The following is a 16,668-nucleotide window of genomic DNA, read 5'->3' as shown; positions in this document are numbered from 1 at the left end:
CAGCTTCTTTCTTTTGTGTTTTTGATGAAGGAAACTGGACAGGACATAATCCATATAGGTGCTGATTGTCTTAGATACCTCTTCTGTGCTTTCAGTAGTACAAACTCATACCGATCCATTGTGGAGGTCAAGCCACATTTTCCATGGCACAATAACTGTACATGTATTCTTTGAAAACTGTTGAATATCAAAGTAACTAGTTTCAAACTGCTACTACTTGGTAAGTCTCTAAACTAAAAAGCTTTCAAGTTCACGTTTTGCTCTTATTCACAGATGTAACGTAATGCAGCCATCCACTAATGTTTCAAAGCGTGTGATTTGACTCTTCCCTACATGTAACCAGGGATCCCCAAAGTAACTTTGAACAGTGATTACAAAAGTACTCCTGCATATGCAGACTGCTTCATCCAATCATCCAAACATTTGTCATCAAAACAATTTTAGACAATGATGCACATCCGTAGGTCAAAGTATCATTATCATATTTCAGATGACTTCTGCTTCGCAGCTTTTTCTTACTGCAGTGCAGCTCTTGACATAGCCAATACAATGATACATCTGAGTGTTTCCTCCTACAGGCTTAATTTCTTCTAGTTGCCATATTGTTTTGAAATACCAATGGTTGATGTGAAAAGCAAGAGGATTAGTGCTGACTGGTATTAACCTAACTGCCTTTCCATGCAATACACTAGAAGCTTTCACATGCATGTCATTGTTGCTTTAACTGGCAACATGGCCTAGAGAAGCTGAAAAGCTACATGCTCAGAACTAGAAATAAACTAGACATTTAAAAATCTTCTTCTCTTTTGTTTGTGGCTCTGACATGTTTGTTACACATCTACTAATGGCTACAGAATTCAACATTCTCCTTGAGTTCTTCTGACAACAAGGAAGGAGCTATCTTTAGAAGCAATGCCATTTGACTAAAATGGTGTCAAAACATTAGGACCTTCATTTTTAAAAATCCCTTTTAATATTTACATATAACTCTCAGCACCTGGTTACTCTTTCCACTGCATTTTTAAAAAACACTTGTGATCTGTATTCGTACTCATTTGTTTGCAACTTTTGTATCTAAAACTAAGACACTGCCATTCTCATGGATTTTCTCCAGAAAAGACAGAAATTAAGTTTTGTGATCATCCTTCTTAGCTCACTTGGAAAAATCCTGGCTTTACTCATTACAACAGATGTAATTGTCAGTGACTGTAACGACATGACTGAGCAAGAGACAAGTTTTGGAGCCCTATGACTTTAAAGTCTCTCCCAGACCAAAAAAAAAAAAAAAAGAAAATTCTAATTAAAGAGGAAAACAGATTTTGTATGTACTTGGACAGCAACAACAGTGTGGTAATGGAGCATAGAGCCGATACTTTACCTTCAGGATGCTTCTAATATTATTTCACTTAAAGATATCAAAATGTGCTACTTCAAAACTACATTAAGTGAAGAATACCACAAAACAGATTTAATAGGCCAGACCACGAGTCCATCCAACCCACTACCCAGCAGACAGGAAGAGTAAAGAATAACTGCAGGGTATGCATGTAGGAATGTTTTCCAGCTGCCACTCTCAACTCATGATCTAGGGATCTGTTGCAGCTAGACACACTGCTGTTTTATTTAGTAGTCCTCAACAGATTATTCTTCCTTAAGTTCATTCAGCTGCTTTTTCAACCCATGTATACATTCATAGTGATTTGCAGGAAGGACTATCTCCATTTAAAAAACAAAAACAAAACCCCATATATTTTTCCTTTGGTTTAGATTCAGCTCACAGACCAGAAAAACTACATTGTCCTGAATGCTCAGGTAGGTGCAATTCATTCTACTGGGAATCATCTTGCACCTCTCACTTCAAAAAAGCACTGCTCAATACAGATGACTTCTTTTAATTAAATCTTTCCTTCAATTCCCATTACCATACAATTAAAAGGCTCTGTTATGGTTTCAGTTTTTATGGAGTATTTTTAATGATTACATAACAATAAACAAAAGGTGGCAAAAAAACCCCCAAAACCCTAAAATCATATCAAAATAAAACCTCCCCAAACAAGCAGAATGAATGCTGCAAGACATGACTACTCACCCATAGCTTCCTTGTACCTCCTTGCTGACCTGTTGGAAGCTCTAAATGAAGATCACCTCCACTAGAATACATTTCTACCACCTGAGGCAGATAACATGAAAGTGTTAGCACTCAGGTGTAAAGGGATCCTGGTTTACTTATCAGATATTATAGTGTGCAACATCATGGGTTAGCAACTATTTGACCATTGGAGTATCCCGTAAATTCACTTTCAATGATGATATAGCCATTTGCTAGTGCTACACTTCATGTGCTTTCTGTAGCATTTCAGTTTGTGGATTATTTACTTAACAGAATAAAATAATGTTTATCAGTGGACTATTAATTTACTTGCTTGGTCAGGTACAGACATCAATCCTGCCTTAAAATAAGAATACTTGCCAACGTCACATACCAGGGTACACTAAAGACACCTTGTGCTGCACAAAACAAGCAGAAGGAAGCTAAAAGGCATGCCTGGATTAAAAGCACAAGATCTGTTTTATTTTGTTTGCTTCAATAATTTTTCTTAATTACCAGTGAAGTTTGATTCTTTATTTTGCAGTACTTATGACCATTTCAAAAATCGAAATTTCACAGTAAAGCCTCAATCTAGCAAATTAAGAGAACTGTGAGCATAATCTACAATTTCTAGAATAACTGATCTGCATTTAAACAGAAAAACATTTAGATAATGTGAAAGACTTGGCCTCAAATAGCTTTAAAGTTCAAATAGAATTTTAAGAAGTAACAAAATAAACAAGAATTCAGTTTAACATCGTAAACATATGATATTATGCTTTTCTCTTAGGCTCACCTGCAAAGGTTCACTGTGAGGGTTATGTATATTTATTATAGGAGAAAAACTGCTATTTACAGGAACTCGTGCCCCAATAAATGGGCGCAATCGATAGGGGTTTGGTACTCCAATGCCAAACACCTGTTTCAGAAAAAGAAAAACAAGCTTAGGTAACTGTAGGTAATTGTTGCAGAGCCTAACATATGTGCCAATTTTAGTAATCTACCAAATACCCTTTTCAATTAATTTTTATAGTATACTTCTAACTGAACATTTAAAACCAGTATCATGCTAAAACACTGAAACAAAGAAACTGGTTTAGTTTGTAGCTAATGAGTATTTCTCATAGCTACTTCTTACTTTGACATATTTAGAAAACAGGAAGTAATAATACCATCTTTTTTTCTTATACTCTGAAACACTAGATACCAGGTAAAGGTTAAAAAGATGTGAAATATCCTTTATTCGTACCATTATGGAATAGGTTATCCATATAGGAAGCGTTTTTGTTGTTGTTTTCAAAACATTGCCATAGTAAGAGTCATATGCTTTCAACAAGAGGATTTCTCTCACTTTTCAGACTCTCTCATTTGTATGGTTTATCTTTCTGAAACTCTTGACAGCTTAATGAATAACATTGTCTTGTCACTGGATCAGATAAATACAGAGCTAAAGAATGAGCTAGATCATTGCAACAAGCCACAAAAATAACACACACTAAAAACTTGTTGGGACGATTTAAAACCCTACATAATTTCATTGATCTGGCTTACAGTACTGCCCTACAGATATTTACAATGGTATGCCACCTCTGTGTTACAACAAGCAGCAGGGATGGAAACTTCTTCAACTGGGCTGATTAAAAAAAAAAAAACCACCATTGTGCAAATATCCTCAGACATTAACGCATGCCGTAATAGATACTGCTCTGGTTGATTCACACTTCACAACTTTTTCCGAAAGGCTGTTCGCCATTTAATTCTCTTACCTGATACGTAAATACCCCATGATTAGATGTATTAATAAATAAAGTGTTCTCTACATTTCCCACTACTCTTGCGAGGAAAACTACATCAAAGGACGTATTCCCTCCTGGAAGAATTTTCTGGAAAAAATAAAAGCAAGCAGGCAGAAGAAGGATAAGCAAAACTCTTTATTAAAGACATTCTGGCCCTGCAGACAAAACTGAAACTAGAGGACTATATCTGACAGTAATGTGGTTAAGAGTTAACTCTGCTGACACCATGCTTTTTAACCTGCAAGTTCCTGTAACTTGACTGCTGTAGTTATAAGTGCATTGGAGTGACTGTTTCACACTAAAACCAGTTCACTAGACACAAAACTTTCAGAAAAATTATAAAACAGCTTGTTGTTGTATGTGCTCTAAAGCAATGTACACTTAATAGTGACTTCAGCAACAAAGGAGATCTGCTGTTAAACTGTTAGTTACAGTATACACTTCCAACATAGAATCATAGAATCATTAAGGTTGGAAAAACACCTCAAGGATCATCAACTCCAACCTAACACCACCTAGCCCACTAAACCATGTCCCTGAGCACCACATCTACACGTTCCTTGAACACCTCCAGGGATGGTGACTCCACCACTTCCCTGAGCAGCCTGTTCCAAAGCCTGATCACTCTTTCCGTGAAGAAATTTTTTCTAATATCCAGCCTAAACCTCCCCTGGCACAACTTGAGGCCGTTTCCTCTTGTCCTATCACTTGTTACTTTAGAGAAGAGGCCAGCACCCACCTCACTACAACCTCCTTTCAGGTACTTGTAGAGAGTGATAAAGTCTCCTCTCAGCCTCCTCTTCTCTAGACTAAACAACCCCAGTTCCCTCAGCCGCTCCTCATAACGTACTCAGAACTCCTATGCAATATTTCATTCCTTCTCTTCTAGTAGGGTTTGCATGTGTTTCCGTGCTCAGTTCAAATTTGCTTGGTAGCTGATATGAGATCAAGAACTGCAGTATCGTAATACTTTTAGGTATGTAATTATTGCAGTGAGTAGCTCATTTAAAGAAGGAAGGGAAATCAAGCTCCCATTCAAAAGGGGAAAAGTTCATTTTGAGAAAGCAGAACAACTTACCCTATTTTGAAAAAATGACGCATGAAAATGTGACGTTGTAGCAGATATTGATACTAATGTAATTGTTTCTTCTGAGCTAGGGTTATGTAGGTAAACTTTTTCCATTTTTGGCATTCCAACTGGCCTGTCGAAACAGAGAATATTTGTAAATTGTTAGAGTTCTAGAAAATAGAGCATTGGGCTTTGTCACATTAAACCAGATAGGAACATAACAATGATGAACGCTAACAGTAGAACTTTGCATTAGATGTTTTTTCAAGTAACATACTCAAATTTCACCTTGAAGAATTACTTAACACCTTTTAGTTAACATTAGTTAATATCTTTTCCATTATTTTATTGATTAGTTTTCCTGAAGGATTAGGTAATGTTGTATCATCCTCTAAAATGACACCTATCCAAAATGAAATTCTATTTTTCGGGTTTTTACTTCAGAAACAGAAGAGACAAAGTTTTCTATTCCTGTGCTAGAACCTCTAGATAATTATCTTAAGAAAGGTTGCAGACAGCAACTTAAAATAAACAGAACATGCCCTAGACAAAACTCTAAGCACAGTTTTTTTCCTGATAGATTTTAAGTAGTCTTCCCAGAACCTAGAATTTTTCTGGTATTATATTTTATACTATGCTATACAGAATTAAGCACACACATATGTGCAGCAACAACAATTTTATTTGTACATTGCATTTGAATTCACACTTTAAGGAAAAAAATAAGAAATTGAGATAAATTCTAGAATTTAAGAAGTCTAAAACACAGAAGTCAAACAGTTAAACAGCAGCACACTTTTCCAGTAATAAGACATGCTAACAGTTTATTCCACACAACCTTTAGGCTTGTTTCTTTTTGCTTACAACAGCTGACATGACAATAAAAGCTTTAGTTTCACCAATTATTTTTCAGACTTTGGTATCTCTCCACAATTTTTTCCATGCCTTTTAACACATACGTGTTAAGCATCAGCATCAAAGCAGTAATAAAGCATGTAAATTACAATTTGCTCCAAATTAAATTTTGGCATTCAAAATAATTAACTCTAATCTTTCAGGCTACACATATTCCATGTATCACTACCTCTCATGTCACCTGCTCCAAACATTGCAAGGACTGCAAAACTATTGATAAGAATTACTACTACCTGTAGTACCTTAATTGATGATGACCAATAACAGGCAGTTGTTCTGCCATCCTCCATTAACTTTAACAGGCCAAATTAATAAGCACCATTGTAGCTGCACAGTTTTTCAACTGGGGAAGGAAGAGAGGCACATGTCTCAATAGATAAAGCAGTGTAAGTTTGCTGTAAATTAAAGGTTCCGTTGAATGGAGGATTTAGCAACAGTAATCAAACTATACCACAATTTGCAAAGTGATTGTGGTAACAGACAGAACCTCCTACTTATAAAACACAGGCTAAATAGATGGATGCTAAAGACCATGATATTAATTCAAAGACACAATTATTAATTTTCAATAAACTGCATAATCACTAACAATAGAATGTGTCTGCACTCTACTACTCTAAATCTCTTTGCTTTGCTGAGTCTTCCTAATTTCATGTCTCCATCAGCAAACTTCTTGATCCTTCTTTCACTGTCAAAAAATCTCATTTTGACTTCTCTAATTTAACTAGTAATGAAGATGACAATTTTTCTCCTCACCATTTAAAACCTGTACAAAACCTAATATCCAGTTTAAGACAGAACATGAAAGTATCTGTATCTGCTGCCAGTATACATGGTGATATTAGAAACAGAAATGGTTTATCAGCTGGGATGTTTTGCATTAACTGCTGTAATTGCTACACAGTTGATAAATGCAATCAAACAGTAAACCTATACACTTGTTCTCCGTTTGCTATGGAAAAGCTCATCATACTCTCATTCAGGAATCTGAATGAGAGTCAGCCCTCCAAAGTTCCCCATCTCTACCCCACTCCCAGAAAACAAACAAACAAACAAACAAACAAAAACTACCCACAAAACAACAACTGAGAAAAGCATCTGCTGATACGGAGTTACCATGCACCCTCTGAATTCTGAACCCACTGCTTCAAACGCTCCTTCACTAACACTGGTACAGACGGGCTTGAGTATTTTACCTGCTTGGTAACTGTGAAAGGCATAAACAAGCTTTTATAACAGTCAGCAATTTCACTGCAAATTCATTGTTTAGAGAAAGCGATCGTGCCTTCAACAAGTACTCTGTGATTCTACCAACACACACACACAGGCCAACACCTCCAACATTGAAGAAAGCTCTTTCAGTCTCTCCTCCTGAGAACCAGCTGTCTGTTCCCTAGTTCTCATAGCAATTTTTCATTTTCCTCAGTGGAAGACATGCTCCCAGCACCTTGTTGTAACTCTTTTGCTTGCCACGGTGAAGTTTCTGGATACTTCTCTTTCCCAGAGTGTGTTCAAAAGCTCCCCAAGAAGGGGAAACAATCAATCATTCTCCTCTCCAACTGGTCTTCATAAGAGGACCTTAAGAGCCGAAAACAAGAATCAAGCAGACCAGTTTCCACCAACCACAACAGCAGGAAGTGAGAGAATAAGGCAGATTTTAAGCACTGTATTACTTGTGAGCAAACGACATGACTAGCGGATCATCTGTGGTCTCTACAGAAAATCAGCTGTATACTGAGAATCTAAGACCAGAGTTGACCTAAGTGACAGTTTTTGATGCACAACGTCTGAAACACCACAAAGCCAAGAAAACTATGTTGAATGAATGAGTAATGCTGAAGTGCCAGCCGGTTCCTGTCAAAAAGGTAGTTCGGAAGTAAAACTCATTATCCTAGGAAATGTTTCAAATTTTAACAATCTTTTAAGGCCTTCATGCTTTTCCAGTTCTGAAAAGAGGGGAATATAAATCATCATATTTAACATGCTAAAGCCTACAAAACAACTAGTAGGGAAGCAGCCATGACATTACAGTTCACTGACTTCAGAGTCCAGACTAAACCACCACGGTATAATTAATTATAGGTGGTAAAGGCAGAAGTCACTACAAAGGAATTCTGTTGCTAGGACACTGTTTTATTTTACTACTTTATTGACCATTCTGATTTTGAAACAATGAGTCCAGTATTATGTTTTGCTCAGATACAGCTTTCCCTATATTCCTTAAGCTTAATGTTAGCCAAATCTATAGAAACAGACAAACCTCACTTGTTTTTTCTGCCATCAGACATAGTAAAATCCAGGTGTGCATCAGACACCTTTAATGAACCTACATCCCAAGCACTAATCATGTAAGGGATGCTCTCCAGGCTGCAGATTATGAAGCCGCAATGATCTGCACAAGTATAGAGTTACCTGGTGCCAAATTTCACAGCACATTTTACATTTTCCTGGAGTAGTCACAGCTAACACTTTTCCTTGCAACAAGCCAGTACAGACACACATCTTCAGGCAAACATGAACTGTCAAAGCACGTAAGATTTTGCTCCTGATCTTTTGTCCCTGCATAATGGTACGTCCACCTACACTGATAAAAAAACAGATACCACAACCTAGATGAGAAGATGGTAATTAAAAAGGGTGAGGTGCCTGTTCAAATGGGTAAAGAAGCCTGTGTTCACGTCCTTTACTGCTGCAACTTAACTCTTTCCAAAGTCTGAGTTAGTACCTGCAGTGTATATTGTAAGCATGACCTTGTAACGGAATTCATTGCTGCTCTAGTGATCAAGAGGTAGATTATTTTAACAAAGGAAACCAGCTCCTGCAAAAAAAGTTGGGGATATGAGTCCTTGAGTTATTGGCTCAAACTTAACCTGCAAAAATATCTAGCTACCCACTGTGAAGCAAATATAAATTGAGAAAATGCCCTTTTAAAAGAGTAATTACAGTTTTTCTTACTGCATATAGCTTAGACACCTCTATAAAATGCTCACGTGATTTATTGAAACTGATACAAATCTACACTGAAAAGCATAGGATATAAATTCAGCAGATACAGTCTTCCTTTTCCACCTCCTTTCCAGTGAGACTGGAAAGAAAACTGAAGCCAACCAAAAGCTTCCCACTTAGACTTTGGAGTTACAGGAAAAGCAAACGTTTCACATGCATTAAATCAGTATCCTGTGTCAGAAAGGAGTGAGTAGCAGATGCATAAAAGGCGAAAGTGTAATAATGGGGAAAACGTACAGTCACGTGCCCAGAAAGCTCTCCTAACTTCTACATATATGCAGCTTGGGAACTTCCTGAACCAGTACAGATGAGTCTCCAGTCAGATCAGAGATAATGAGCTTCAACAATACGAACTTGGGTGTTGGCTTGTAATATATCCAGCTACTTTTAATTAAATGAAATGAGTTAGTCTTACAAGATTACCTCTAGAGACTGAAAGGGAATGTCTTCTGTACCTCATTCTAAAGAAAATGCTAGTTCCTCACATGAAGGAAGCCTGCATGATGTACAGGACTAGAGAATTAGCGACTACAGCATTCTTCTTATTTCACATGAAGTCATACACATCACTGGTTGAGTGATGCCAGCAAGTTGCTTCTTTAACTGAAGTAACTGAAGCACGTAAGTTTGAGAATGCAAATGCATCTAACTAACTCAGAAAAGTAAAAGAAAACAGAAGGGTTTGGGTTTTGTATACATACTGGCCTATAGACCAACTGTTTCTCAACTTCCAGATTTCACTGGCTTTTAATAAATCAAGAAAGTTCTTTTATGTTACACTTGACAAAAAGTTAGTGTCCATATAACATATTAAACAAAGCAAACACCCCATTTTATGTTAGGAATCTTAGATCCCATACAATAAATCATATCTTTTCCAAAAAGGCTAGCAAAACCTCATTTACAAAACATCAGTAGTAGAGTCTTATCCAATCATGTCACCAACCATGATTTGAATGAATCTAAGAGAATAATAAACTATTATTCGCTTTGTCAGCATTTTGCAGTCTAGCATAATATGCAAACAAAACCAGACGGAGATCCGTAGAAATGTCAATTTACTGTCAAGTTTCTTAAACAAAGCAAGGTTGTTTATCAATAGAAAAACGAAAGACAGATTTTCAGAATACAGTCCTACCACTGAGAAAACTTGCCCAGAGTCTCCACTGCCCAGAGTATCCTTGCTCAAATGGAGTGAAGCAAGAACCTCCATTCACCACAGAAGCATATGTTGATCAAGGATTAAACTATTACTTTTGCTAAAAGTATCATTTCATACACTGCCAACCATTTCTATGAAGCAGGGGTAAGATGTCAGTTCCATTTTTAAAATAATTCCAAATTTTAAAATTTTGATGGCAAGCAGTTCTAGCTTATATTGTGTTAGTATCCTAAAATACTCAATACCCAAGTGCTCTATTACCAAAAGTTACTTCTACCAAAAACCTCATTGTGAACTTACAAACTTTACTTTCGATATAGTCAGAGTTGAATTAACACAGATGAAGGTAATGTATCAAGATCTATGAAGATTCAAGTTCTCCCACAAAACAGGTGCAAGAACTGAATATAAACTTTCCTGCAATAGTATTCCTCTATCTTCACCCAGATAGGTCACCTGCACGAGCTCTAATATAAAGACTTGTATCAAACACAAGAAGCCATATTAAGTAATGACTTTTCTGCCAAAACAGCCTCTGAGCAACCAACTCCCAGAGTTGTAGAGGTCAACGTAATGGTTGCTGTCTGTATGATAGAACATCTCAATTACTCCATTCCCAGTTAACAACAGGGGAGAGTAACAGATTATAAAAGAGATTACAAGGAACAAAAGGCAGCTAAGAATAAAGGCAGCTAGTTGTGGAGTTGGTTTTGGGTGCGGGGCTTTTTGCTTGCTTTTCTTTAAAGCCCCAAATTTCCAATATCCAACATGTTGCAGAATTTGTTCCAGAGGAAGACTGGTGTTGCTTCAGAAACACACAAACAAGATTTTCACATTAAATAACTAAATGAGTATTCCACTTAGTCCAAGCAGTCCCCTGGAGCAGTGATATGGGAGAACCTGCTTCAGTTCCACCCCATTCCCAGAGGCCTAATGTATACAGAGAACATTTGGGATCTCTTCAAGTGAGCTAAAGATTTGCATATCCTAACATACAGCATACATGTTCTTTGATAAATGCGAGATTATCTGGACTGCCTTCAAAGTGGTAGAATATCGTATGGTTTATTTTGTATTAAAACAGCATTAAAAAAGCCCCAGTTGTTATAAACCAGTAGTATAAGGCCACTGTAATCTCATCTCCAGGTGGAACACAGGAAATGTGTCTACAGCACTCATTTATTAACTTAATACTGATTTTGACTTTTTGAGATCCCTAGATAAAATAGCTTTTAATAAATATTACTCCTGCTCAAGTTGGCATGTTTTTGAAACATCTGATTAAACCCAAGCAGTCTTAAGCAGACCAAAAGGGTCACAGAAATAATGGGTTGTTTTACAACTGAAATTAAATATGGCAACTTTCTTTAGCCGCTAATGATACACGTTGATCGCTCAGCATAAACATGAACTTTGAACAAGCTTCCTCTACTAATTGCTACATGCTACCTATAAACAAAACACTCTTTAGGTACAATACTTATTCAGAAACTAAATATGCATTTTATGCTTTTCCTAAAATCCATTATTAACAAAGAAACAAAAGTCAGAATTTGAATGTGAAAACCCTGTCTATTTTAAAAGGCAAAAAAAGCAAAAAGCTTAAATTTGCATTATTTGACTTCCAAGGTGCTTGGCACCTGCAGTTTGTTCCCACCATAAAGTTGAGTTAGCATTGTCCAGAGTTGGTTCACTTTTGTTTAAATGCCTAAGTACAGATTTTAAACTGAACTTTGGGACTCCATAACTAAACCTTTTCTAAAACTGTTTATGACATCTTACTGAAGTTTTAATAAATCAGAAGATGTTTTCTTCTTGAGATTATGACCTAAACTACAACAGAGAAATTAATTATCACATACTGTTAGAAAATAAAATAAACAGAACACATAATGAACCAAGATCTAACACACAGGTTCCCTATTTCAACTGACAGAAGGCAGCAATCCCCCAACGCAGTTCTACATTTATTGCACAGAGCCCTTCCTGGAGTGTAAGAGATTTCTTCAATGCTTTCAGCTCTGACAAGAACAGCTTACATAAAAAGCCAAAATATGATGAAGAAAAGCTTAAAGTATTTATGATACTGTCTGGGACCTATTTTTAGCAAGGAAAAAAAAAAAAAAAAAGCATTTTTGGAAATCCACAAAGCAAAGAAGCACATGTAGTGTTCTTCAGGTAAGCATGCAAACTATAGATGACCTTTAAAATCAAGATATTTCACAGTACATCAAGAAAACACTTTATTCACATTAGAAAAAGGTGCATAAAATACATTTCAAATGTCAGATTCTGCAATTGCTATAAATTGAAAACTTTTACAATTTTAAGAGAAAAATCACTTAAAACCAAATGAATAGGTAAGTTTACAGTCACTTTAATAAAGAGCAGACTGCTCTACGAGTTTGAGTTTGTGCTGCACTCAGCATTATAATTTGTTAACTATAACCTAATTTTGTTATAACAGAGATGCAGTAGAGCACGGCTTACCACTAGGTATTTTACTATTCAATTTAGAAGCTCAATATCCTCTTACCTAGGACCAGTTACTGACACGACAAAAAATGAAACAACACACAGTATCAAAAGCTAGAGATCCTGAAATTTTGAAGGAATGAGGAGACAGAGTGATTTATTGTGCCTTCACTCATAAGTAAAAGTTACAGTTTTTTTAGACTGAGCACAAATAAATTCTGTAAAATGAGGCATTTCCATATAGCTTTGCTATTTAGTGGCATTACACGTGATTTTTTTTATATATAAAGTTTATTTCTGGAAAACTACTCTGTGCAAACAATATACAGTTACAGCCTCTCTTCTTTCAGAAACACATAAGTATACACCATGTCAATACACATGAGCTTCCTTGCACATCTCTATAGTCACCGCACTGTACAATGGTCCTTCCTACAGACAAGGAATACCGTATTTTTTAACGACAATTTATGGTTTATCTGTAAATAAAGCAGCCTTTCATCCAGCTGCAGTGCTGGCTGAGGATGGGGGAAACAACACTGTGCTAAGGCACACCTGGGTTGTGTTATTTTTTCCAGGTTGAACTGTTAAAAAAATGTTTGAAATGTCCCCACTGCTGTTTACCTTGTGTCAAAATATCAACCACACACAGAGGCTGCATTAAGTGTACACCAACTCCAGAAGTCATTTTGACCATTAACAGGAAGAGTGATGTAGCTACCTATACACAGTAACCTGTTAGGGTAAGAAAAGTTAAGACTGAAGTGTTTCTCAGAGGAACTGATTACAAACAGCTACATTGTTTAAATTATTAAACTTCCTTCCTCCTCCCTTTCTTTCATCTTTTAAAGAAGTCACAGGTAAGTTTGCTGTACATTACATACAGCCACTGAGTATCAAAACAAACCAGCTGCAAGATGGAGCATGGAACTAGGTTCTTGGAGGCTGTTTGTTCTCCTTGAGGCTATATTTTCATTGACAAGGTTATTTTGCCACCAAAGCAGTAGGAAAGTGGACATGCTAGAGTAGATGCTGTCTGACGTGGGTGACGTACAAGCAGAAAGGTAACCTCACCTTAGTGCATTAAGTTCTAGACTTAAAACTGTTTCCACTCGGCAGAGCAGCTGTATGAGTAACTAAAAAGTAAGAGTACCTACACTACCAAAACCATAGAAGCTGATAGGTTGCTACAAGATACTTAAGACAAAGTACACCAGCTCTCTGGAACATGTAGGTCAACTACACTTATAGAAAATCTACCAAACCAATTTACGTATACAACCTTCTCCATCAATTGAGATTATAATCTCTTGAGATTATTTTTTCTGTTTGTCTAACTAAACAGATCAAAAGACTTTTCAACTTACTGTTCATGGAAATCCAGCATTGGTGGCTCAAACCGGAGAGGTCGACAATTTCCCCGATACAGGGATACACTGCAAGAAAAATTAAAATGCTGTAACAGATACCGTTAAATTATACATTTTTGCTCCCTTCCCACCTCATTAGCAAAACATTCATTAATATTAATAACAGGGCAACTAATTCAAAAGAAGAAACTGCCTGACAAACTTGTCCAGTCAGAATACCATAATTTTACCACCCACTCACAAGATCACGTGGTATTTCCAAGAACAATTATGCAAGGTTACAAATCTTCGAAACGGACATAACTGAAGTGTTAGTTTTCCTCTATATAGTGAATGGTTAAGTGAAAAGTAAGCTAAATAGGTTTATATCATCTTTCACAGCAATATCCAAACATCTTCCTCAATGTATAACAGTCATTTACATACACATCATGACTTTCTCTAGCTACATCTATACTAGTACATAAACAATCTTGGGCCCATTTGACGGTACTGAGGCCACATGGGAGAAAATAGTCCCTCGTCTATACTGTTAAAAACTCACCATCTCCAGAAGACAGCAACTCTGCTCTAGAAATATTCCTTAGCTTTGCTTATATTAACCTTCCCCTCAGAACTCTTTAAGAGCATGTTAGCAGATAAAGACTAAAACTTGAATACCCCTCAAACAATCCAGCAGTGAAGACCACAAAGTATCTGTAAATGTCCTCTACTACTACTTTTTTTACCGGTACAGTTATATGGAGCACAATCAATTACCCACAACATAAATTACAAGAAAAAATACAAAACAGTTTCATTGAGTGAAACATTTTCTTATTCAGAATGATGACTGTGACCACACTTAAGTATCTCCGTAATTCGGTAACACTTTATTTTGGGCTCAGTAAAAATAATATTCGTACCATAAAGATAAACCAGGGAGACAATAACGTAAAAAAAATAAACAGGAAAGGCCAAACAATGGCTCAAGACCCATGGCTTTCTTTTTTTTCTTTAAATGCTTTTGTTACTCATATTAAAACAACAGTCTCATTTTAGATCCTTGTTTTTTGACTTTGCATCAAACAATCCTAGACGCCCAAAGAGTGTAAGCAAAGGTAAGCAAAGCTGCTCCACAAATCCAGCCAGGGCAGCAGAACTGCCCAGTTCTGCCTCAACAGAGGGAGAAGCCAGGAGAGGGAAGATGCCCTTGGGCAGGCACAGGGGGCTTGCCTTATGAAAGCTGAGGCCTTGAACTCAATCCAATTCCATCCAGCATACTTCCAGGAAAACTGATTATTGATCAAATTCAGATGTCTTTCCATACTCCAGAGCCACTTCAGCAAGGAAGCTATTTACAGGAGTAAAAATTTAAGAATAGAGTATGAAAAATGAACTGTATATTCTAATAGCACAGATCTGGGCAACAGCAACATTATAACAAATCAACAGGTACTTTTTAATAAAAATACAGTGTCTCAATGACTCATTCTAGTACTCTAAATCTTCACACTTCAAGTACAATACACATGTAATAGGGATGTCTATTCATGCTGATCGATTTAAAGCTCTCTAACCTTGGATGTCGACGCATCATCAATACTACTTTGAGCTTAAGTCATTAAAAATATCTTTATCAACACAATAAAAGTAAAAGACTACTGCGGCAAGAGTAGGCATAGTCAGCTCCAGTGTATACTTACATACGTGCGTGTGTGTGCATGCACACACATGAGTACATGTGTGTATAGATCACAAAACAATAGAAGTGAAGGTGTAAGATACACCAATAGGAAGAACTGTATTCAGATCTACAGAAAATTACAATTCCTGCTACTATTAAGTTCCTCTGTGACTCATTACAGTTGTCAAAGAAGAAAGAGCTTAGGTATACCTTCTCAGGCTAAAACCAAACCTTGTGGAACAAGGGTTCAAAAAAAATTAAGTTTATTCTCTTATGTCCACTGTTTCTGTAAAGTTGTAAAATCATATGAGCAGTGACATTTTGAAAGGATAAAACAAGCTGATAGTAAGTCTTTAAAATTATCACCTCACTTTTCAAAGTTTATGGGCCAATTTCATGAAACATTTAGAGTGCATTTTTAAACTGAAAAGGACAAAAAGATCATGTACCTCTGTGTCAACATAACACTAAACAGAAACCACTCTTCTTCCATAAGGATTTTTTAAATAGTTCTGTCAATTTCTTACAATTTCAGAACACTGAACAGTCAGCCAGCATCTCTTTTTTTATTGGTAAGAAGATATATAAATTCCTTTCATGGAAAAGGTTATCAGAAATATTTACAGTATTCACAAAAGCAATAATGAAGATCTTTATTTCAAATGCATTGAAAATACAGTCAAGAGTAACTTGACCCAACTTTAACAATCAGGACATATACAATTCTCCATATACATGAAAAGTTTAAGCAATATTTTCTCAGACTGCATAGCTTTATTATCCTGGATAGCCATTTAGATAACACAGAATTTTTAAATGGCTAAAGTTTGCTAAAGGCATCTACATCATAATGACTGCCAGCTACTATAATAAATGTAACAACTGTAATAAGATTCAAATGGCAACAAGCAATATCGGGATTCCCAAACTTTGCTTACTGAAAGGCCCAACATGAATTAGCTTGCAACAGACTTACAAAATTATGATGTCTGCTCTGCTGGGCACTTGCTCACTGAAGGATGGATACACCCATGGGTAGGGCAACTTTACAGCATAATGACATTTAAGTTAATTACTAGCGTATGCATGTAGAGCTATGGCTCCTGGTCTTATATCAGAA

At 36.4% G+C, this 16,668-nt stretch overlaps 1 protein-coding gene across 1 annotated transcript in view; it reads right to left on the bottom strand.

Annotated features, from left to right (window-relative positions):
- Positions 1–16,668, bottom strand: part of TMEM131 (transmembrane protein 131) — a gene marked incomplete at its 3' end in the record, with an annotated part of 69,978 nt that overhangs the window by 36,160 nt on the left and 17,150 nt on the right. Inside the window, exons 3-7 of the mRNA XM_010084399.1 lie at positions 13,880–13,948; positions 4,964–5,087; positions 3,856–3,972; positions 2,886–3,008; positions 2,090–2,170 (exon numbers count right to left, since the gene is read on the bottom strand). Coding sequence (XP_010082701.1) covers positions 2,090–2,170; positions 2,886–3,008; positions 3,856–3,972; positions 4,964–5,087; positions 13,880–13,948 — 514 coding nt within the window. The remainder of the gene's footprint in view (positions 1–2,089; positions 2,171–2,885; positions 3,009–3,855; positions 3,973–4,963; positions 5,088–13,879; positions 13,949–16,668) is intronic.

This window comes from Pterocles gutturalis, unplaced genomic scaffold (assembly GCF_000699245.1).
Source record: "Pterocles gutturalis isolate BGI_N339 unplaced genomic scaffold, ASM69924v1 scaffold6836, whole genome shotgun sequence".
NCBI lineage: Eukaryota > Metazoa > Chordata > Aves > Pterocliformes > Pteroclidae > Pterocles > Pterocles gutturalis.
The sequence above is the reverse complement of the archived record's forward strand: the minus strand, read 5'-3'. Positions and strand labels throughout refer to the sequence as shown.